This window comes from Danio rerio, chromosome 8 (genome assembly GCF_052040795.2).
Source record: "Danio rerio strain M-AB ecotype USA chromosome 8, GRCz13ab, whole genome shotgun sequence".
Taxonomy (NCBI): domain Eukaryota; kingdom Metazoa; phylum Chordata; class Actinopteri; order Cypriniformes; family Danionidae; genus Danio; species Danio rerio.
This window is the reverse complement of record NC_141028.1, coordinates 27,923,669-27,948,262: the sequence shown is the minus strand read 5'-3', so window position 1 is coordinate 27,948,262 and position 24,594 is coordinate 27,923,669. Positions and strand designations below refer to the sequence as shown.

Sequence of the window (24,594 nt, the reverse complement as noted above, 5' to 3'; positions counted from 1 at the left end):
GTTCACAAACCTAAAAAAAAAGACACAAATTATTAAATGAACCCCCTGCAAAGGTTTGTGAACACTTTGGCTTTTAATTCTGTGTGTGGGTACCTGGATGATTGAAGTCTCTTGTTTGTTCTGAACAGTTAAACTATATCTGAAATCTTCGGTTTTCCAGCATCTTTTGTGTATTTAAACCCTTTTCAGCAGTGACTGTGTGATGTTGACATTCATCCTTTTACAACCAGAACAATCGAAAAACTCAAACACTATTAAAAGGATGAATTTATTAAAAGGTTCAAATTCTCACTAATGCTCCAAAAGGAAACACAATCCGTTAAGAGCCTGGGGGTGAAAACTTTTGCAATTGAAGCCTCAAGGTAAATTATGCTACATTTTTCTTGCCAAAACCATGCAAGTATCTTTCGATTTTCCAAAGAGCAGTATTAAATTGATGTTTCAACAAAATAAGGAAAAAAAAAATTGAACATCTTCATTTCGTTTAAAAGTTTGCACCCACTGGTTCTTGATTTCGTTTGTTTATATTTTTAAAATAGTTATTAACACAATAACTTTTATTGTACATTTAGTTTATTAACACAAACATACAAGCAGCAGTATGTATCCCATCAGGTGGTTCAGAAATGCAGCGCATTTAGGGTGACGAAGGTAACAAAGCGACGTAACATGAATGGGCATAACTTGAAGTACGTTATAAGCATAACTTGAAGTTATGGAGACCCACATTTCAAAACTATGTTGTGGCAAGATGGCGCTGTACATCCGTTATTAACATCTACACCTACTCCACACCTAAACCCAAGCATTAAAGTTATTAATGTCTATACCTACCACAACCCTAAACCCAACCATCATTGTTATTAACGTCTATACCTACCCCAAACATAAACCCAACAATCTACAACTACACCTACCCTTAACCAAACCATCATAGTTATTAACGTCTACACCTTCCTCAACCCTAAACCCAACCAGCACAGTTATTAACGTACTATTATTGACTCACTTGCCATTGTACTGTTATTTGCAACCATATAGGGCGATTCATATCAAATGAATTGGTTGTGGATAAATTTGGAGAAAACTCATGAAAACGTTTGGTGAAAATGGTTTAATGGGATCTCAATGACTGCAAGTTTTCATGTTATGCCCCTGTCTTGAAGTCCGGAGACAGATACACTTGACAACATTTGCTTTCCGGGCACATAAAAGCACATTCAGCTTGCAACCCTTGATGAAGCTGTCAAATACCATGCGATTTTCTGGGCTGCGTTCCACCCTCTCCAAATTTTTGTTTAAAAGTGCAAAAAGAAAATTAAGCGGTTCTTTTTTACTTATAACAAGTTGTGTTTCTCTTTTTATGTGTCACACTAATGATTAATCTACATGTTATTTAGAGCAGAAACTAATCCTAAAGTTTGCAATGTCTTAGTTTTTTAGTTTAAAAGTAAATCAGGTTTAAATGGAGTTCCTGTGGGGACAAAAGTAAGTTATTTATGTCCAACTGCTAATAGACAAACCTTATTTTTTGCTTCCACATTAGAGTTTGCATTGTTTGGATTTAGATGTTTTAAAAAATGTATATAAATAGAAAATAGTAAAATATTGCATTGTTGAATTGCTTTTGAAACATTTAATGGAGCTGAAGTTTAAAATGAAATGCACTTTAATATTTTTTTGCAAAAATAAAAGACAAAATATGTGTACAGTGAAAATGAACAAGGTCATAGTCAGATATATTTAAAATAAACAAGATTAAGCCAAAAAATCTAGCAAATTGTGTTGTCTATTGACCCACCCGTGTGTTACTTTCGTCCCTGCTGATGGGGTTAAAGGTAACACTGTGCAACTTTATATTGTGCAAGTTATATTGAAGTTTTTCTACACTGATACAAAATAAGACCTGATTTTGATAGAACACTGTTGTAAGTTAGTTACTACAGCAAAAATATATTTATTTTATTTTATTTTATTTATTTTTTTTTTTGTTAATGAAAAATGTTACTTTTGTCCCGGCTCTCCCCTAATCAAGAAAACTGAGCTGCTATGTGACAATAAATGTGTATGACCTGCATATATTAACTCTTGCTAATGACCACATGAAGTAAAAACCTGTGTTGGCAAGTATATGAGAGGTGCTAATTACTAGTTGGCTGAAACATATTTACGAAACTGAAAAGTGTATGCTTGCAAGAATGATTGTCTATGTTGTATGAAACCTATATGTCTATATGTTTATGGGTTTTTTACTATTTAAAAAAAGAGACATTTTTAAAATTTCAAAATACAAAATAGCTTATTTACATTGTAATAATATTTCACAATGTTACTGTTTAACGGCTTTTAATCAAATAAATGTGGCATTAATCTTAGGACTTCTTTCAAAAATATAAAAATGATATTCTAAGCTTAAACTTTTGACAAATGCACACTCAGACTAATTGCAGCTAAACCCACTCATATGACAAATCAAGTAAGCATGGTTAAAAATCCAAAACTGAAGATACGCCACACAAACTTAGCTCAGCTTCAAAATCAGAGCCACAGAAACTGTCAGCATCACCCTCACACAAACAAAAACACGAACATTATCTAAGCTTACGCCAGATTCACACCAGACCGTGACGCATTCTGGAGGACCTTCAATCTTGCAAACCAAAACATACGCCAGTCACTTTTTTCTTTTAAGATCTAATCGATATTCATAAGTTCCATTTTGTTCATAAGCACACACAATAAATCAAGCTCTCCTCTGATTCACTCACATCTGACCATCAGTTTATGCAAGTTCAGTCATATAAACTCATTCTCCTTGATTAACATTGACTGTCTGCAGTGTGGTCCGAGCCATCATAACCAGGGACACATGAGGGTGCGCGATGTAGAGGGAGATTATGGGAGATGTAGTGGTTTAGGGGCTGTAGAGCACAATGTAAACACCACAGAGAAGAGAATCCTTAAAGATTACCACCATAGAGCAAAAGTACACCACAGACAAGATGCTTATTACCATCACAGCATGTTTAACTTATAAATTCATTAAACGTTTACCATTCGCAAGCCAAAGTAAACATGAAAGTGTTAGCCGGGAAAAATGTAGCTGTTGTGCATCTTCTAAATACTTCAGAAGGCCTAGAAATAAACAGATTTCACAGCTCTCCAACCGTTGAACAAAACTGGACATGCACAGTTAAACAAATTACGTAAACTGAGCTGTTTACAGATTAGCATGGCGCTGGACAATGACTAGTTCTGTTCTGAGACGCTCGCTGATTTGATAAAGTTCCAGTCAGATATGGAAGCTGTTCCTGATTTGTGATTATTGTTGGGTTTTGTGTTGCATTCGCGTGGACCTGCTCACTCTTCAATGTAGTCGTCTGATATCTGAGATGAACATTAGAATATGCGTGGGTTTTAAAAGGTATATCTTACAGATATAATGTGAGTTATAAGATTATAGTAAAACGTCGGTCAGAATGAGGATTCAGGAATTGTTTATTCTATGCAAAGGCTTTGTTTACATAGACTGATTGATAAGAAACCGGTTTCTGTCTGATTGTGTGTCTGTGTGCGTGGAGCGTATGTGCGTACTGATAAACTTTGTTCCATAAATCAGGAAAGTTGGGGCATATGACACACAAACACACACACCTACGTATATACACACATACAATGTGTCATATGTGTAAATTATTTTTTTAAAAGATGCTCAAGCTTATCTTGAAGTCTTATTTAATTAGATATTTACTTAAGCTGTTGATGTGTGTGTATTACTTACGGAGTTTGTCGAAGTGTGTCTGTATGCCGTCAGGTCCTGGTACAGAGCAAACGATACGAGCTTTCTGAAAAGTGCTCCATTTATTAACCAAACTACGCTGACCGCCAATATCATTCTAGAAAAGGACAGAAAGAGAGATGGACACACTGAAATAATACCAGAATATTTGTTTTTTGATTATTTTTTTAGGTTTACTCTAACTAAAACTACATATTTTATGACTTTAAGGATTTGCAGAATGTAGCACAGATATTGTTAAAATATTATTTAAATATATATTCAGATGTATTCTGATGTTAATAAAATTTATTTTGAACATGTGGCCTGCTAATATCATGTTTTTGGGCATGTCACCATATGGCATTATGTTTAACCCCAATAATACCACATTTTTTTGTACATGTAATAGTTTAATACCATGTTTTACCTAATACTGTATGTCCAACTAATACCACATGTTTAGATATCTGCCCTACTAATACCATGTTTTTAGAGATTTGCCCTGTTAATACCATCTTTCTTAGACATTTGTTCTGCAAATACAGTTTTTCTTTACACGTTTTTCTAATACCATTTTTTTAATATGTTCCCTGCTAACACCATAATTTTTTGCACATGTAAATACCATCAATACTGTGTTTTAGGATTGGGTTCTTTAATGCAGATATAAATACTGTGGTGTATTTTTAAGGTAATCATATTTTGTATGACACACACACAAACATACATGTTTATATACACACACACACACACACACACACACACACACACACACACACACACACACACACACACATATATATATATATATATATATATATATATATATATATATATATATATATATGCTGCAAAAAAAGTAATTATATTTCAAACTGAAAACAACTTATCCCATTGGTATATTGGTTTTTAGCTTGTTTTAAGAAGAAGAAACACTTGATTTTTTACTTGAAAACAATACAATATTAGCCATTATGCCCTACGTTCAAGTGAAATGTATGTCATGCTGCCCCCTCATGCTGGAATATTCTTCTGTCTGAACTGAAAATATCTAAGCTCATCCTGATTAAATCAAACAAACAACATATTTCAATGTATGTGGTATTTATATAATGTAATGTGGTATGACTGAATAACCAAACTGTATTTTATATAATTGTTATTGATTTATTTTTTGCATAAGTCATGTGTTGCAGACATCGTAGCCAGGTCACCCTTGTTAATGAGATCTCGATCTCGATCTTAATGGGTTTTGAACTGGTTAAATAAAGAAACATAATAACAATAATAATAATAATAATAATAATAATAATAATAATAATAATAATGTATACACTGAAAATAAAATGTAATTTAATTTAAACAAATAAATAAAATTTTGTAATGTTCAACTTTACTTGCTAGTTTAAATTCAACCCAAATAAATTGTTTACAATCTCTTTTCTTAAAAACAAGTAATTCCAAGGAAGTATCTTTGAATAATTTTTTGAGTGTACTTGTCTAGAAAATGTTTCTTTATTTAAGAATGTTTAAGATATTAGGACAAGAAATAAGACAAAAGTAAGAAAAGCATTCTTCAGTGTAGCGGTTCAATGGCATTAGCACTTTAGCACAATACTACTATGGTACTTTTGTAATGCTACTATTAATAATTCTTCACAGTCAAAATTACAGTATGATTTCTCATTTTAAAAAAAAAATGTGTGCTTAAACTCTTAGAATTATTACTACATTTTTTGGTTTTATCATATATAATTATGTTTATATATAATTTACATACAATATTATAATTATATACTCATACATGCAATACATTTTATAGTTATGTCACCCAGGACTTCCTATCAGATTCGCAGAGGTGGCCAAACAGGCAGAGGGACACACAAGTGCAGTCGGGCACGTAGGAGCACACTGCTAGATACCTTACAGACGCGGGCCACTCTGGAATACAGGACCTTCCCAGCAGCCCCTTCTGCTTCCTGAGCGCGCTCAGTGAAGAACACGTAGACTTTATCATCCTCCTCGTTATCACTCTCTGACATCGCTGTAACATGCACAAATTCAGCGCCTGCAGAGACAAAAATACTGTTAGCTAACACATGAATCTGTTTTTGCGATTGCATTCCCTTGTGTTTAACTGATAGAGCGCACTGTCAACAACATACAGTGTGTATTTTCATTAGTGCTAAGAGTGTTAGCTGAGGTGAATGTGTACATTTACACATGTGTCACCTTGCAGCCACGTAGAGTCGTATTGTTCGGTGCGAATCACATGTCGCTCCCCCAGACTTCGAATAAACGCAGTATCATGGCTTAGAAAGTCAGATGAGATGCCTGCGTACAATTCTCCGTCTGAAAAAGAAAAAAAAACAGACACACATACACAGAGAGATTTAGATCAGAGTTACACTGGCATGTTCTTACACAAACATATAAACTGCAGACAAACTGTAAACATGCCGTCTCACCTATGATGGCGGTTGCTGTTCTCTGGTGAGGGTCGAAAGGACATTTTCCTCTCCCTGATTCAGTGTCTTCATCCTGCAGTGTTTGCTCCTCAGCCTAAAAAAAAGGTTGTTCAGTTGTTCAAATGATTTTATTTCTACATGTTTTTGTAATAGTTTAAGCTTGTTTAATTCTTTAGTTATTTATTTATTTTATTATTTCAATATTACAATGTTTAGCTTTATTTACAGTATGTTTGCATATTCTCAAGGTAACTTATTAATTTTAAATTGAATTTAATTCATTTATTTTCCTTCGGATTAGTCTCTTAATCAATCATAGTGAAATGAACTGCCAACTTATCCAGCATATGTTTTACACAGCGGATGCCCTTCCAGCAGCAACCCAGTTACTGGGAAACACCCATACACTCTAACATTTACACACACTACAGTCAATTTTAGTTTATTCAATTCACCTACAGCACATGTCATTGGACTGTGGGGGAAACCAGAGCACCTTGAGGGAACCTACGCAAACACGGGGAGAACATGCAAACTCCACACAGAAACGCCAACTGACCCAGCCAGGAATCGAACGAGCAACCTTCTTTCTGTAAAGCAACAGTGCTAGCCGTGTTTTTTTTTTTTTTTATAAATATTTAACAGTTTGTATCTGTAACACTTTTGTTGTTAAATGCGAAAGGATGGTATAATTAACTCATACAATAATGCTTTGAAACAATAAAATAATTATAAAAATGATAAAATAATGATCTGAAATATATATTTTTTAATAAATAATACAAAAATGCTACAAGTGGCAACATTTTAATATTTAATTTGAAAGAAATTTCATCAGTAAATTAATGAATAAAACAAAAATGATGCTTTACTCAAACACAAAACTATAAATCACAAATCCAAAGAAACTGAATTTTCAATTTTTCATATTTTATATTACTCATTTACAGTGTTAAGGTAATGCATTACAAGAAACAGGAGTTATGTGATAATTTTACTTTTCTGAGTAACGAGTGAAGTAATGCAGTACTTTAAAAAAGTAATATATTTGAGCTGCTTTTTAAAAAATTGTAATGTGAGTTACTTTTTGGTTTAATTAATTAGCTTATAAAAAATTAGGGCACACTTTATTTTGAATTTGAATTTAAGTTACATTGAATCTACATGCCATTTTCATTAGATTATAAGTAGACTGTTAGCTTGGGGTTAGGGTTAGTGTAAGTTGACATGTACTTGCAAAGTTTCTTATAGTCAGTTAAATGAGCAGTATCAACAGATATTAAGCAGACAGTCTACTAATACTCAAATGGACCATCAAAATAAAGTGTTACCAAAATAAACAGCTGAATTAAAAACATATTAGACATTACATTAAAATGAACATAGTCACGCTGAATCCCACATTCAATGAGAGAATGCAGAAACAGGCAAATACCAAGATGGCAGAGCCTTACATTTCTGAGATGGAAGTTTTCTCAACATTCTAAATGGTTTAAAAAAAGGGAAAAGAACATTATAGTCTCAATTGACAGTAATTTTACTCCAATAAGACCAAAAGTACAAATGTAGCAAACACATTGCTTTACACTTCCGTTAATCTGTATATATGGCATATAGCTCGAGGGTCAGGAAGTTATCAGAAGATAAGATTATCCTACATTATTATATTTTGATGTTTTCTTTCATGGTAAGCGAAGGCGTAGGCTATATGGTGCATATCAATCTCAGAGCTTCTTTACTTAAAAAAAAAGAAGAAAACAATCCTGCAAGTTATGAAACATTAAGTCTCAGCCAGTAACTCAAAAGTAACATAAAAAGTAACTAAGTAACTAAGCTACTTTTTTGGGGAGTAACTCAATACTGTAATGCATTACTTTAAGGTAACTTTCCCCAACACTGCTCATCTATAATAACTTCATAGGCACACTTTATTTTATTCTACAATTTCTGCTATTACTATATACTATTGTATGCCAGACCATTTACTGTGAATTTAAGCTCAATAAACTACTAATGTGCTGCTTATAATTAGTGTAGTAGTTGGTTTTGTGTATTATACAGTAGAATTATGGATGTAAAATAAGATCATACTTTATAAGTACTAATAAATAGACAATATCTTATTACCGGGCAGGTAATAATCAGTAGTTAGTAGTGAGAATTGGTACTTAAACAACAGTGTTACATTTTTAATATCTATTTGACACTTCCTTCTAAGTTACTTAGGGAATGCTGTATGTCCTGACAAATATAGTTATTTTGTTTTTACCCGGAGGAAGAGGTTGGTAGGGATGAAGGCACAGCGAGGGTTGAACGCTCCAGTCCCACAGGCATAAAGGTGTGTTTGGTTATACCGCTCTAACACACGCAGAAAGTTAGCACAGTCCATCTGTGACATGAACAGGAAACTATCAGTCATGAACAACGTCTGCTTATGACACTATTTGGCCTTTAAGAAATAAAAAGTCCAGACTAAAACAGAAAATTAACTGAAAATATTTTATTTACTGTGATTAAACCATTCAGAAAAAGACTTTTATTATACCTCCAGGGTTTTTCCAGCCATTGTACAGTCCTGGATCCGATCTGGATTTGCAGGCCAGTATATCTGAAATACAAGACACATGGTGAAAAATTTGTTGCACAAGTGTGCTTAAAAAAACTCTTAGTCATTTTAAATGTTGATGCATTTGCTGATTTCATCATGTATCATGTGAGGAATTACAGCTGGATGCCAGTCTGGAATTGCTCAGATTAAATCATTATGAATACACACTTAGTTATGTAGAAAAGCAGGGATGGGCTCTTATTATACACACTCGTTGTCACACATGCAGAAATACTCACGTAGGCTCATTTAGGCAACATTAGAAAAAAGTGATCATGCAATAAATTTTAGTTTTCATATTAATTTAAAAAAGGCTGGATTAGGTTTACTGGGAATTGGTGAATGGAAGCATTCTTGTCCATTTTTTATGCCATTAAATAAAATAAAATCATCACTTTATGTAATAAAAGAAAACAAATGGTGAGCAGAGACATCTACCTTTATAAAATGTATGAAAAGTACATGGGCTTATACAGGGATGCCATAGAAGAACCATTTTTGTCTCCCTTGAAATCCTTTCAAAATGATGAAATGATGCCAAGGTATCCATAATCCTGGACCAGGCTGTATCCTGAGCTAATGCTGTGGTGGTCATGGAGGAGCGGAGAGTGCGAGACTGATTCCTGAAAGACCACGGTGAAAGTCAAGACTCCACTTTACCAGACTTGGGCAAATCCGCCTCTCCTTTCACTCAGCCCTGAAACCCCAACTGGGCCCTCTTTGGCCCAAGGTATTCGCCGAGCTGAAAAAAGCTGGCCGCTGGCCCCAAGAAAGCCCCGCTTTGGCCTGATAAGGCCACAAAAGTGACAGTGGAAACACGACTGGCCCTGGCTTGCTCGCTTTAAGTGCAATAGTGGAATTGCGGCTATTGATCCTTTGGGCCTGCCTGAACACCCACCAGTGGCCTACTAACACCTGCATTTCTCCACAATGGATGTCTAGCATTTTCCAGCCTCTGGTGCCTGGACTGCAACTCTGCACAAGAAGTTTGGCAAGAGGAGAAATGGTCGTGCCCAACAGAGCCTGGTATCTCTCAAGTTTTTTTTCCCCTCACTTTCATCAATTGATGAATTTTGTTCCTCCCCACTGCTGCCACTGGCTTGATTGGTTTAGGACTTGTGGAGGTGTGCATCAATGGATGTGATCTTCAGTGTTTGGACTTTCAGCAGTAAAATCAACCACACTGAACTGAACTAAACTGAACTTCAACTCTGAAAACTGGACTGACACAGTTTCAATGTACTAAAATGTCTATGTTAAGCTGCTTTGACACAATCTACATTGTAAAAGGGCTATAGAAATAAAGATGAATTGAATTTCAGTGGTCAGTTCTTAAACTAATATATTTTTTTTATATAAACAGCTGTTTTCCACAATAAAGGACTTTTTGTGGAATGTAAAAGGTGTAATGTAACATGTACAATGGTCTTATTGCGGAGTTTTACATTTCCTGAGCGTAAGAGACCATGCTTTTATTGTACGGACAATATCAACATGTTAGCATTTTGTTACATTGTTGAGTATATAATGACAGAATATATATTGTTGGGTGAACTGTCGTTATACTAGTGAGTGTTAGTATGTGTGTATGGGTGTGGGTGTGTGTACATACCTTGCGGGGGTTCTGAGTAATATCATCCAGACTTGTGGACAGCAGATGGTCCTTCATACCGATGTAAAGGCGGCGTCCATCTTCATCCGGCAGCAGAGAGTTCAGATCGCCAGCAGGCATAGAAAGAGACACGAGTCTGCCGCTGCGCATCAGCTCTGAGACAGAGAAACAAACAGATTTGTTACTTTAGACATTTGTGTTATGATTGAAGACACTTTTGACTGATCTGAGTTCAGCTTGTAAGCATAATTTCTGCTTCTAATCGCGAATCATCCTTTAAATCTGACAGGCCAATAAAGACAACGCAATTTAGCTTTATTGCTTTGTACTGGGAAAAGAAGATCCATCCCACTTCTACTGAAAAACCTTGGAAAATGTATCCTCTTAGTTTTTTACACACTTTCAATATGAAATAACACAATATAAATATAAGAATATGAAATTTAAAAAAATGTAATAAATTTCATAATATGGTCTACAACTCCTGCTTTACACTGTAAAAATATTTGTTAATTAAGAGTTTCTGTATTTTGTGTTTTTCAGTTATTTGTGGTTGTGAATTGCATTATGGGACCTTGATCTCTGCACTTTTTTCAACTTTTGATGTTGAAAATTCAACTCTATAGTTTAGCTAAATGACTTTTATTGACATTTTAGTAGTGCAAAATAATATCATGTATAAGAAATAATATATACAGAGAAATAAGTCTGTAAAATAACAGAAAAAGGGTTCTGTACCATAATATACAACACCAACCCAGACAACATATCACTTTAAACCAGGGGTGTCTAAATGTTTTCTTATAAGGGAACGAAAACCAAACTTGATTGAGGGCTGTGTAAATATACCAAACTGTATTACATTGATGTTGCTATGAGTAATTAATAACGTTTTAAAATAACTAGAAATCCTTACTTTATATTAACTAATGCAGTATTTTTATAATAAATTAATAACACAACAAAAACAATCCCATTTATAACAGAATAGAGTTCAATGCTGAATATACAAGTCAAGCTGCACCTTGTCTTGCTGTTCCACAGATTGACAGTATTTTTGAAAATAAGAATAATTTACAATATTTCATTGAAACAAAAGAATCAAAAAAGGTCATGTTATATTAGAAAATGACGATCTCAGTTAAAGGCATTCGCCCCACTCTCTTCTCTGATTGGATGGTGGGCCAAATCAAACGTTACCATGTGCCAACTTTGGCACAGGGGCCCTATTTCGGGCATCTCTGCTTTGAACTATTAAAAATGTTGATGAAGGTCACTTTTTGCAACATTTTTGGTTAAAACTTGTCAAAATATTACCAAGATCTTATAATGAGATTCAAAAAAAAAAAAAAAAAGATGAACTACAAAATACGGAAAACTGCCTATTTACTGCCTATTTGACTTTTTACAGTATATATCCCAAATGTTATAAAGATATACAATAGCTTTGATGGACCAAAATTTGACCACAATTTAAAACATTATTTGCTGGATAAAAACTGAATTATTTCAACCTATCTTTTCCAATTACTGTATCCAACCTGGGATTTTCCTTTCCAGACTCAAAATGCATAATAGAAGAGTATTAAATGAATGAACATAACATTATTCCTGATTGTTTGTGGATGTCAGTTTACTGTATTTCACTATTATTTAATGCCCATTGTCAGTAGATCACTCACAGAACTTTCCTTACCCATCAGTGCTTTCCCATTTAGTTAATCTGGCCCCTGGAATATAGTGCATGACTCATATGAGCCACGTTTATGAGGCTTTTATAGTTGTTATTAACAACTGAAAGTTCCAGGCCACTGGAGAGAGCATTACTAAAAACACAGCCATTGAGTAAACCACCAAATTACAATGAACTCAAATAAACTTATATTTGGGCCAGACAGACTCACCTTTGGTCAGTATAACCTGTTCCAAAAATCTGAACAGCTGACGAGACAGACGAAGAGATAAAATAACCCACGAGATGAGTAGAACAGACAAAGAGACTGAAAACCTGCCCTGAGAATGATGGGAAATGAATTCATCGATGTGAGAATGTAGCGTCATATAGTAATACATCAAAAACACACTCACAGACAATTAACATACGAATTGCATTGGTTTCTCTTTATAGATTTGCATGTTTATCTCTAGTTGGAGGTTGTATTCTCTCACTTATTCACACACACAAAAATTTCAGCTGTCGTGAAAGACCTAAACACAATCTGCCACAGCCTGCAACCTCATACACATTCCTGGCTTTTCCCAGCAGCACCAGTTCTACTCATTGCCCCTTTCCTTCGGGGCAGTTGCTGTGGCAACAAGGGTGTTTATGTTTATGTGTGTACTGTATGGTTATGCGAGTGTGTGTGTAGGGGGGGTCAGGTTTTGCCTATTCTTGAATATTGCATCTAGTAAAAAAAAATTGATCCTACACAGAGCAGCTGTATAGAGTGACAAGTTGTCCCATTTACCCAGGACAGTCGTGCATTTCAGCTTTCAATTTTTTCAAGATTTTTCAGTTTCCCATTCCCAAAACTTATTGTCATATACTTTACCTTTTCAAATGATTTATAGTTGCTGAGCACTAATAGCTTTTGTCATGTGAAAATAGCCCAATCAATGATCACTGAGTACAGTGTGTCTAATCCTGCCCCTGATGTCCGGCATAAATTAGACCCAAATTAAGCCTGAACCAGCTAATCATATCCTGCTAGTCAACCTGTTCTCATTCGGGGAATCTTCACTGCTTTTTGTTTGTTGCTAGATCAGATACAATTGTTGTTAATGAGAATCATTTATACTATTTATTAAATTTCCCATTAATTGTATTTTATTAACCCCTATCTCAACCCTAAACCCAACCCTACAGTAATGTAAAAACAGTAGTTGTATGGAGTATTATTAATGTTATTTATTAAATTACCTAATAAATTATATTTTAATAACGCCTACCTCCACACCAACTCTAAGCCCAACCATCACATTACTGTAAAAATATTAATTATTCTGATGCAATATCACAAAATGATGCTATATTGATGTGTGTATCCAGAGCTGTATCCTGTCTAGACTTTACCCCAGCTTTTTAAAATGCGTTTCACTCCATCAAAAGACATGAGGAAAGTTTATATGGATATACTCTCAACCCTTTGTATGTACATCCAGCTACTATCATAATGCAATGCGACTGTGACGGCACAACAGCGACATGCATTCAGTGTGTAGTTTGCAAGTGTTCAAGGGATTATAGGGTGTTCTATTTAAACTTATTCAGATGTTCCTCTAGTAGTGGGCACGTCAACGAAAGTCAACAAAATGGGAGGAAGTTGGCAAGTAAAGGGGATAAAAATTTGAAATGGAGTGCAGACATACTAGAAACTTTCAACCAGGTGTTGAGGAAGTTGGAGCTATACTTTATAAGACAGTAACCAGGTTTGAACACCCCTACTTAGTTTATTATGAAGAACAAAACAATTATCCAATTTATAAAGGTCAAGTTTCACCCAGCATCACATCCCACCAGTTTCAGTGTTAGTGATAGAGTGCGCAGTGAGATAAAGTCAGACATGAAAGCAAAGTACTAAAGTTTAGGGATGTCTCCCTTTTTCCCTTCCCAATACCGATTCCGATAACTAAGCTCAGGGTGTCAGTGATACTGAGTACTAATCTGATACCTAAGTGTGTAATTGTAAAAACAGTTTTGTATACTACTGGCTCTGTATAAATTAGCAGAATTATTTAATGGTGTGCTTCAGACTTCATTCATTCATTCAGTCATTTTTTTTCAGCTAAGTTCCTTTATTAATCAGAGGTTGCCACATCGGAATGAACCGTCTGCTTCAGACTTAATTAATAAAACTTAAATACTAAATAAAACATTAACAAACCCATACAGTGAACTAGGGTACTTTTAAACAAGATCAGCCACAAAACAAACAACATAAACTGACAAAAGTTAACAATATAACTGTATAAAAAATCTGTGTAAAGTATTAAGAAATATAAAAATGTATATGAATAATACAGAAAAATTACCAAAACTTTATAAAATATTATAAAATAATTCAAAACTTCCTGTAGAAGAACTGACTCCGGGTTTGCAGTGTTAAGCAAAGCTAGTGGGCATATGTCCCATTAAAAAAGATGATGTCGGATCTGTTTATGTTTTCAAATATATACCAATATTGTGAAGGTTTTGACATTAATATTGGTGAGTATTTGAAAACAAAGCATTTCAGATACTGGTATCAGTATCGAAACAACCCTGCTACAGTTACAGCAAAAAAAAAAATTTAATTAACATTAGAAGGTTGACAAAAACAGCACAACTTGATGAATATGTATTTTAACTTTAGAACAATGTCAATAAAACATTTTGTAAATGTCACGGAACACATTACATTTATCTCAGGAAAACCAAAAATCTGTACCGAAAACTCATTTTTTAGGAATTAAGTAATTTATATGTGTGTTTTTACTGGTTTATGTCGTTTACGAGGACACACATTTGTACAATGACATGGGTATAACCTAGATATTACAATGTTGAGGTCAGTTATGAGTACATGCCTTGTGTAAACCCACATAATTTAAAATGCTTAAGAATTATACATAACAGGATCTTTGACATTAAAAACTAGTCACAGGTTTTGAAAATAAATAGGGTTTAGGGGTAGGGTTATGGTAAGGAAATATATTGTTTTTTCCCCAGTAAAGCCTTTGTAACACGTGTGTGTGTGTGTATGTGTTAAATTCACTTGAATTACGGGCTGATCTTCCACCCGTCTTGTGTATGTTTAACTGGAAGTATGAATGTTTATGAGTAGGTGGTCTAGAATCTGGTGGTAGCCTTAAACTGTAATCAGTTTGACTCATGACCTTTTCAGTCATAAACTAAATTAGACAAACTGTGAGACATTCTGATGGTCTTACACCATATTGATGTATCCACAACTGTCTTTTTCGCAAAGTGAGCCACAAACCCTTCTGTCCATCATTCTATGGCCAGCTGAGGGTATATTTAGCCACATGCAGAGCTAGTGTTGTATATTTAACCACGCCAAGCTGTGAGTGTATATCTGAACATTAGATTAGTTCAGTCATGAGAGGGACTGATGTGGGATTACTCGATTAGCACAAATGTGTGGCGTGTGACACAGCTAAGAAACATTATACATACTTAAACCACTCTAAATATATTCTGAGTTATTTCAAGCCAAATTTGGGTAAAATATGGACAAATATGGACCATATTCTAACCATATTTGCATTTTTAGATTGACTTTTAGAAACACAAAATGGCAAATAACATAACTTAAAAATGTCAAATATATTCATATGAACATCATGATAATGATTAAAATCATTAGAGATCAATATTTTACTTTAAAACACCAAGAAACAATTACTTTATATTTACTTTTTATCTATCAGTATCACCTTTTTTAATTTAAAACAGGCTTCACACACATTTTTTTTACTAAAATGCCATGATTTTACCTTGGCTTTTTCGAGACTTTTAAGTAAATTTTCACAATCTTTCATGCAATGTCTACATATGTGGTAAATAATAAAGAAAAAATTTATTACAGAATATTGTAAAACTTATTTTTAACCATGTAAAATGGATCGAGATAATGCTTATACAGCACTTATAACAACCCAGGCCCATTCTGAAAAAGTACCCATATTTACATTTATGGAGAGCCCCAAATACGTCCCAGTTTGTTCACGTTTTTTTTTTTTTTTGCACTTTTTGTTTTCATGAATACACCAGAGGCTGCTGTGTATGTTTTTTGAGATCTTAAATTTCTCTCATGAGTGTTAATCGCGCCTGTTCTTCTCGTGTAAATCCACCAGAGGCTGTTGTCGACTGACTGTTTGACGGACCGATCAACTGACCGACCCTCCTCCTTCCCTATACCCAACCAATAGTGCTTTCAAAAGCACAGATCGACCCACCCACACATTTCCCTAAACCCATCCCACATTGTTTTCAAATGCAATCCAGAAAAAAAGAAGCCTGATTTTTACCATGTTTTCAGATTTTACCACATTCTCACCCTGTTATTAACTTGTTTATTTTATTTTTGGCTTTTGTTTTATCTGCTTTTAAAAACTGTTCTTCGCCAGACTCGAGCTCAATTATTGCACTCAACTCTTCTCTGCATTTCAGGTCAGCCGATGAACACTGCGAGCCACTGGAAAAACTAGTAACAACGGGAAAGCCATCCATGTGAAGGTAAGCTCAAAAAGGAAAAGCGCCATTCGTTGTAAAGACAAAATGCAACCATACATACTTCTAGCTACATAATTTGCCATCTCCAGAAATGTATATAGGGCTACGTTTTCAGAATGAGCCTGTGTTGACTAATAATGTGAGAGTATGTGACTGGCCAAGGACAGAAAAGAAGTAAAGACAACTAACCTATATTCAAGCATACAGATAATTGTTAAACAAATGTCCTTGACTTTTATAAAACTTTGTGGCTTTTTCTGTTTTTTCAAAACTTTTCAAGGCCTAGAAAATGCCATGTCAAAATTCCATGACTTTTCCAGGTTTTCCATGACTGTGCGAACCCATCAATATTTTGCTATAAGTTGAATTTCATGTTTGATAATGATTTGTGCAATGTCCAAAGTTAAAATTAAAAAATGTAATAGGATTCCAAATGTTTAAATAAAATTATTTTAAAAAATCACCCAAATTATTCTTTACTAATTATGTCATCAACACACCAATATATTAATAAGTGATTGTGATATCCCCAAACATTTTCTAAATTAAAAATACTTTTAAGTCTCTATGTCTAACAAATAATCTAACATAACATTTGTATGCATTTGGCTTTCTAATGTTTTTGATATTTTTATTTTAATAGATTCTTTATGAGTTTTTTGTTTGTCTGTTTGTTTAAATTGGACCATTTTTTTGTAATTAATTAGTTTTCTTCAAATCACAAATCCTTTTTAATAAGAGTAATCATATTTATTCTATAACTACAATTTTCATGTAATTAATTCATAAATATTAATGAACTACAAGTTGTAATTAAACTACACAGCCATTCAACATGCTAAAAACTGGACAGTAAAGTTGCAGACTACTCACCAAAATAAACAACGCGCAACTATTGTAGTCCGGTATATAAACAAATTAGTCGTTTGAATCAAATAAATTGGAATCAAATCAAAGCAGAATCAAAATGGGAATTAAACCACTTGTGAATTTGATTTTGTTATGTATTTCTCTCATAGACACAAATTTTATATACCCTTTATATGTTTTAGATGTGATTCACGAGGCACATATGCTACCACTGCACGGGAATGACCAGTGCAGACTTCCTGTGCAAATTGAATGATCAGCTATTACTGCTCAATCCCCCAGTTGGCGAGTTCATATGTGTGTGGTGGAAATGTTAACAGGTGTGACTATAAGACTCAGAGCTCATGCACAAACACACAGGCAGCTAAAATAAACACACACTGCTGTGTTCTGGAATTTCTCAACTCTCCGTCAGTAAGACCCACTAACCGTGACCCCTGACCTCAGCAGAATATGAGTATATATCATAATTATAGCACTCAAATAAGCACATGCCAATTAGAGCTTAGAGATCATTTGTTGATGCACATAGTTGTAATTGCACCTTCTGTAGAGCAATAAGCTGCCAATCAAGTAAACTCGTATAAATATATATATTTTTTTTTCTGGCTATGTAAATATATGCTAAGAAGCTCTATAAAATATACTTCATAATCAATATGTTTATCGAAAAGTATTTCAGGGTCAAGAACGCATCTATTATTTAAAATATTATTATAAAAATTATATTTAACAATTGCATTTTAAAATAGTTTAGAGCAGGGGTGGCCAGTCTATCTATTTTTTTTTTTTTACTTGATTTGTGCACCAAATTCTCTGCATTGGGGTGACAATATTCACATTTAAACAAAACCTGATTAATTTACACCATTTAATTGAAACATTTAATTTCAGTCAGCTTTTAACAACAAAACAAACAAATGAAGGGTTAATTTAAATTTGAACTTTTGAATCTTTCTCCCTCTCTTCTCAGATGGGACGGTGGGCCAGATCAAAGGATACCATAGGCCAACGTTTGCCCACGGGTCCTAGTTTGGGTATCTCTGGTTTAGAGTCTCGGAATAAATGAATATTGTGTACAGTTGTATAATTTATGTACATATTTTTGTACAAATTATGTACAAATATAGCTCTATTTCTGTCTATTACTGTGGTAGTAAAGAAAAATTTTGTGTTAATATATGCTTTAGACATTTTAGATATCAAATAATGGTTTTCTTCAGATGTATTATCTTAGAAAATAATTAGGCAAAATTATTATTATTATTTATTTAAAACTATTAACCCAAATATAATATAATATAATATAATATAATATAATATAATATAATATAATATAATATAATATAATATAATATAATATAATATAATATAATATAATATAATATAATATGAGAATGAAATTTCAGACTAGTTTAGTTGTATGCATACATTTTTTTCAGCGTAACTCATAAAAGAAAATCTTTAAAAACTATGTATGAACAACATAATGTTATGAATGTTATATTATTTGTTATGATATTAGTTAGAAACATGGTTTTATTGAGATTTATTGTTGGCCGTTGGATGTGTGTTGAATTGATTGGGTACCTTTACATAAGAAAGGATAATTAAGACTCGTTTAAAATTATTTAACACCTACAAGACAATATTTCAGTGAATTTAAGAGTTTTTAAGGCATAAATTTTTATTTTGGAAATTTAAGATTTTTTAAGACCCCTCGGACACCCTGTTAATATGATTTACTTTTTTTGTTGTTGTTAAATATGTTTTAGCAAATATATTTGTCTACATTTTCACTGATAATATTTTTTATTTTTGAGAAACTCCGGCTAGAATAAAAGCAGTTTTTATTTTTTTAAAAGCCATTAAAAGGTCAAAGTTATTAGCCCCTTTTAGTTATATATTTTTCAACAGTCTACAGAACAAACAATCGTTATACAATAACTTGCCTAATTACGCTAAACTGCCTAGTTACCCTAATTAATCTAGTTACACCTTTAAATGTCACTTTAAGCTGTACAGAAGTGTCTTGAAAAATATCTAGTCAAATATTACTTACTGTCATCATGGCAAAGATAAAATAAATCACCTATTAGAAATGAGTTATTAAAACTATTAAGTTTAGAAATGTGTTGAAAAAGAATATATATATATATATATATATATATATATATATACATATATATACCACATAGAAGACCCCAGCTAAACTGGCAGATTGCTGGGCATATTACTGAACCATTGTATGCAAAAGCACAGAACTATCAGTATAAATGTGTGTGTGCTGCTCAAGAGCTGTCATTTAGCATCTCTTTAGGGAAATCAAGCTAAAATGAGCGGGATTATAATCAACCACCAGCCGCTCCTTTACACAAACACACACTTATGCTCGTACCCTTTGGGAGTTTGTGTGAATGAAAGGGTAATTGAGTAATTAAGAGATGCAAGTCAACACACACATTCATGGAGACGTACACAGATTCATTAGGATATGTGTCTGGCCTGCTCAAAACACTTCAAAACCTTCGAAACACTTCATAACATGTGCATACAAACACACACACACACACACACACACACACACACACACACACACACACACACACACACACACACACAAACACACACACACACACACACACACACACACACACACACACACACACACACACACTATTATACTATTTTCTCTAACATACACTCTGGATTGTCCCTGATATGCAGAGAGGTGTGACGGACTAACGGCTGTATCTGCGCAGGCTTTTCTAGGTCATTGGGGAAACACAACCAGTACCAGTCTACTTAATGTCATACATGATATACTCATTTCGAAACATCCCCGTCTAATTATAGACGACTGGGAAGAAACTGGGTTAAAAGAGTAAAAAAGTTAGTGCGGGAGCAAAGAAAGATTATTTATGTGTATGTGGTTCCACATGGATAGTAAAACCTGAAATCATCAACAGTGCAGGCAGATTAATGGCTTAGAAATGATGCACTCTACAAATGGTGGGTTGTTTCAGCCCAAATTTGAACAAATTACAAACCAACCCATCTGCTGGGTTAAAATAAGACAAACAGTTTTGTTTAGTTCATGCTAAAGTAGGTTTTTACCTACATTTGGGCTGAACACAAAGTCAGTATTTTTTAAAGTGCAATAATAAAGGCGAGGAGATACAGGGGCACAGTGGTTAGCACTGTTGCCTCACAGCAAGAAGGTCGCTGGTTCGAGTCAGTTGGCATTTCTGTGTGGAGTTAGCATGTTCTGTCCATGTTCGCATGGTTTTCCTTCATGTGCTCCGGTTTCCTCCACAGACCAAAGACATGCGCTATTGATGATTTGAATGAACTAAATTGCCAGTAGTGTATAAGTCTAAATAAGTGTGTTTGGATGTTTTCCAGTACTGGGTAAGTTATCCTGGATAAGTAACATATGCTGGGTAAGTTAGCGGTTCATTCCACTTTGGCAACCCCTGATGATTAAAGGGACTAAGCCATAGGAGAATGAATGAATGAATGAATGAATGAATGAATGAATGAATGAATGAATGAATGAATGAATAAATGAATGAATGAATGAATGAATGAATGAATGATAAAGGCCAGAATGAAAATTAAATGCAAAACAGCACTTGAGATGGATTGCGAAATACAAGCACCTCATTGGAAAATCAACAGAAGTCAATGCTTAGTCAATGTCTCACTACTAGTTTATATGCACACCAGTAGAAAAATATTCATATTAATTATTATTATTATAGTGAATAAAAGCCATACAAATACAGTAACTTTAATACTTTTAGTTACTTTTAATAATTAAAAGTAAAAACTATATCAAAAACCTAAACAAAAAGATATACAGACATATAAAACACTAATTATTAACAAAACACAAAACAAAAGCACTAAAGTGTTACCTAAAATGAAAATAGAAACTACAAAAAAAAAAAGATTCAAAACTATTAATGAAAACTATGACCGCGATTCAGTATTGCCATTATATGTTATTAGTACTGTTAATAATAATCATTGCATTATCCTTAAACCACATGCATTGTGGGAGAAGAACCCTGAATAATGTCTGGTAAAAATGTTAAATGCACAAAAGGTTTGTCCAAGGGTTAGGAGATAAAAACAAATCCTATAGCTCAACAGAAAGCAAAAAACATCAGTTGCACTATAAACTACGCTTACTAACAGAAAATAATAAATACAGTACTACGCTACTGAATAAAGCATGTGTTAAATCACCCAATGATAATTATTATTTCACAATTACTTAATAAATAATAATAATAATAATAATAATAATAATAATAATAATAATGGCGGTTCATTCCGTTGTGGCGACCCCTGATTAATAAAGACTAAGCCGAAAAGAAAATGAATAATAATAATAATAGTTAAAGACACACAAATCAATGCTTATTTGATTTGATTTCAATGCTTAAAGCAGGTAGGTTGTTTTGCGGGCCTAAAGACAGAAAAACCCAAACAGCTCAATAGAAAGTCAGTGTCCTCACCTGAGTGCTGGAAGTGCAGTCGTGGCTGTGATGATTTCCATGCGTCCGTCAGAGGTGCCGCCAGTAACATTAAGCAGAAGAGAGCCAGCATCTTCCTGACTGTCTGACAAACACTCTACGAGACTCCAATGCACAGTAAACACACACACACACACACTGCTTCCTCTGCTTAAAACCAGCACAAGCACTAATGCTGTCTACCTGATGTCAGCATCACGCACCTCTGCGTAACTGTGTGTGTGTGTGTGTGTTCATGAGCAGTGCAGTGTAATTAATCCTGCTCAGGTCAGTTTTGCAGTAAAATCCTCTCTTGTTCTGGTCTTCTTCTGTTTTTCTGATATTGCGAGCTGAATTTGTCTTCTACTGCGTTCTGTCTGTTTTCTTCACTCTGTTATTGTCTTGCCCTCTGCATCTCTCTGCATCTTTTAACTCTTCATGATCTCTCTCTCTCTCCTCTTATCATTCACTCCTTTCTTTCAAACACTCCCCTGCTGGGAAGGAGGGAACTGTCCCAATTGTGCCCACCCCTCTCTTGCTCTCTCTTCCTTTCTGTCTATCCCTCCCTCCCTCCCTTCTTGTCTACGTCTTTTTTTAAAGAATAAGACAGCTGCCGAGTGTGAGCCTCTCATAGGATTCATTTGCTTAATGACTGATTAAATCTTGTGTTAGTTTTCTCTTTTCATCCCTCAACCTCACTGTCTTGTTGATGCTCTCACACACTTTAATTAAATTTAAAACAGCAGTAGAATGAATAGGAGATGAATCAGGTCACGTAAACAATTAGGAGAAAAGATCAGAAGAATAGGAAAATGAATCCCCAAATGCCCCCATTAGACTTGTAAACAGACTCACAACTCTAAGACCATAATACTGTACTTCTTCACTATGTGGAAATATCATTGAGATCATTATGGATCTGGATTATGGGGATTTGACGCCCTCTAGGGACTAAATGCGGATAGTAATCACAAGAAGTAAAATGAACCCTTATGTACTGTTGAGGATGTTTTCATCCATTTTGGGGTGATTTTGAGTCTTAATTTGGCCATAGCTTTTTCTGTGTTTCAGCTAGTGGAATGTTTTGGTGACAAATCTTATTTTGACACATATTTTATAAAAAAATGCTTTGATTATTTAAAAAAACAACAACGATACATTGAGATAAAAACATCCACTAAATATAACTGCTGTAAACATGCATCAGATAAATATTTTTTCAATTTTTTTGCATGAATCTGATAATCAATCTCAGTCCTAATCAAAACTACTAAATTGTTTAGAAAACACCAGGATTTTAACTCTTTAATTGACAAATTCATAAATTATGTCACTGATTTGGTTAAAAAAAAACACACAAAATAACGTATTTTTAAAATAAAAAGTAATTGTGGACTAGATTTTTTACCTTTTATCAAAGTCTTGGATGTGAAACAACATTATGTTTGATGCATTGTTTATTTTTATTTTTTTCTACTTAATTTACTGTTGATGGCTGTTTTTGCCCCACTGACTTTCATTATAGCCACATTTTTTCAATTTCAAAGCCATGGCACCATATGATCATGCATTTTTGATTGTTGGTGGTTTTCCCTGTTGGGAAGAGGTAAAAATGTTAATTTTTACAGTTGATTTCGGGTATCCGTAAGTTGGCACCATTAACCCTTAAGATAGACCTGTGCAAAAAAAAAAAAAAAGCTTATTTTTCTGGAGTATAACAGCAAATTAAAGTGTGAGTATGTGTGCCTGTGAGTGCGTGAGAGTGAACTTTACACATTTACCTTAATGAAACCGAGAAAATCCAAATATGCATCTCAGCTCTCTTAGAACTACATGAAGAAAATAATAACAAAGACTGTGTATTTATGCACCATAAAATACGGTTATGGAAGTCAATGCGGCAAAAACAGCCACTAACATTAAATTAGGGAGAAAAAATGAAAGTCTAACAATGCATCCAAGCTAATTTTGATAATCGTTCACATCTACATGTCTGTGATAAAAGGTAAAAAATTTTCCAGTCCACTTTTTACATTGAAAATCTGTCATTTTGTGTGTTTTTTGTTTTTCACCAAATCAGTGACATCATTTGTGAACTTGGCTATTAAAGAGTTAAATTCTTGTATTTAAAGAGTAGTTTTGATCAGAAGTGAAAATTAACAGATTTATGCAAAAATATTTGTAAAAATTCTGATGGATTTTACAGTGGTTGAATTCAGTGAATGTTTTCATCCCTAACATGACCAACGGGTAGTAAATTTGAACAGAGCAGGGGTTAAGAAAAACGTTATAAGCCACAATGCCACTTTTATAATGTACAACAGTGCACAAGGGTTAAGAAAAACGTTATAAGCCACAATGCCACTTTTATAATATACAAAGAGGTAGAAAATTAAAATGGTTAATTTTGAGACAAAGACTGGCTATCTCATTTCCCCGCTTATTTCGCGTCTACGCATACGATTTTACAACAAATAAACACGTTTTTAGTGGTAAA

The 24,594-nt window shown here is 33.9% G+C and overlaps 1 protein-coding gene across 4 annotated transcripts in view; it reads right to left on the bottom strand.

Moving 5' to 3' along the window:
* sema3h (sema domain, immunoglobulin domain (Ig), short basic domain, secreted, (semaphorin) 3H) overlaps positions 1-22,558 on the bottom strand; it is a 45,763-nt gene extending 23,205 nt beyond the window's left edge. For 2 of the 4 annotated variants that reach the window (XM_087262735.1, XM_087262736.1), the window contains exons 1-8: positions 22,101-22,558; positions 10,470-10,624; positions 8,795-8,857; positions 8,519-8,638; positions 6,250-6,343; positions 6,014-6,133; positions 5,704-5,849; positions 3,782-3,896 (exon numbers count right to left, since the gene is read on the bottom strand). In XM_087262735.1, coding sequence (XP_087118861.1) covers positions 3,782-3,896; positions 5,704-5,849; positions 6,014-6,133; positions 6,250-6,343; positions 8,519-8,638; positions 8,795-8,857; positions 10,470-10,624; positions 22,101-22,191 — 904 coding nt within the window. In that variant the 5' untranslated portion in view covers positions 22,192-22,558. The remainder of the gene's footprint in view (positions 1-3,781; positions 3,897-5,703; positions 5,850-6,013; positions 6,134-6,249; positions 6,344-8,518; positions 8,639-8,794; positions 8,858-10,469; positions 10,625-22,100) is intronic. The other 2 variants (NM_001328378.1, NM_131050.2) reach the window with 1 other exon arrangement.
* Between the last annotated feature and the right edge of the window lie 2,036 nt (positions 22,559-24,594).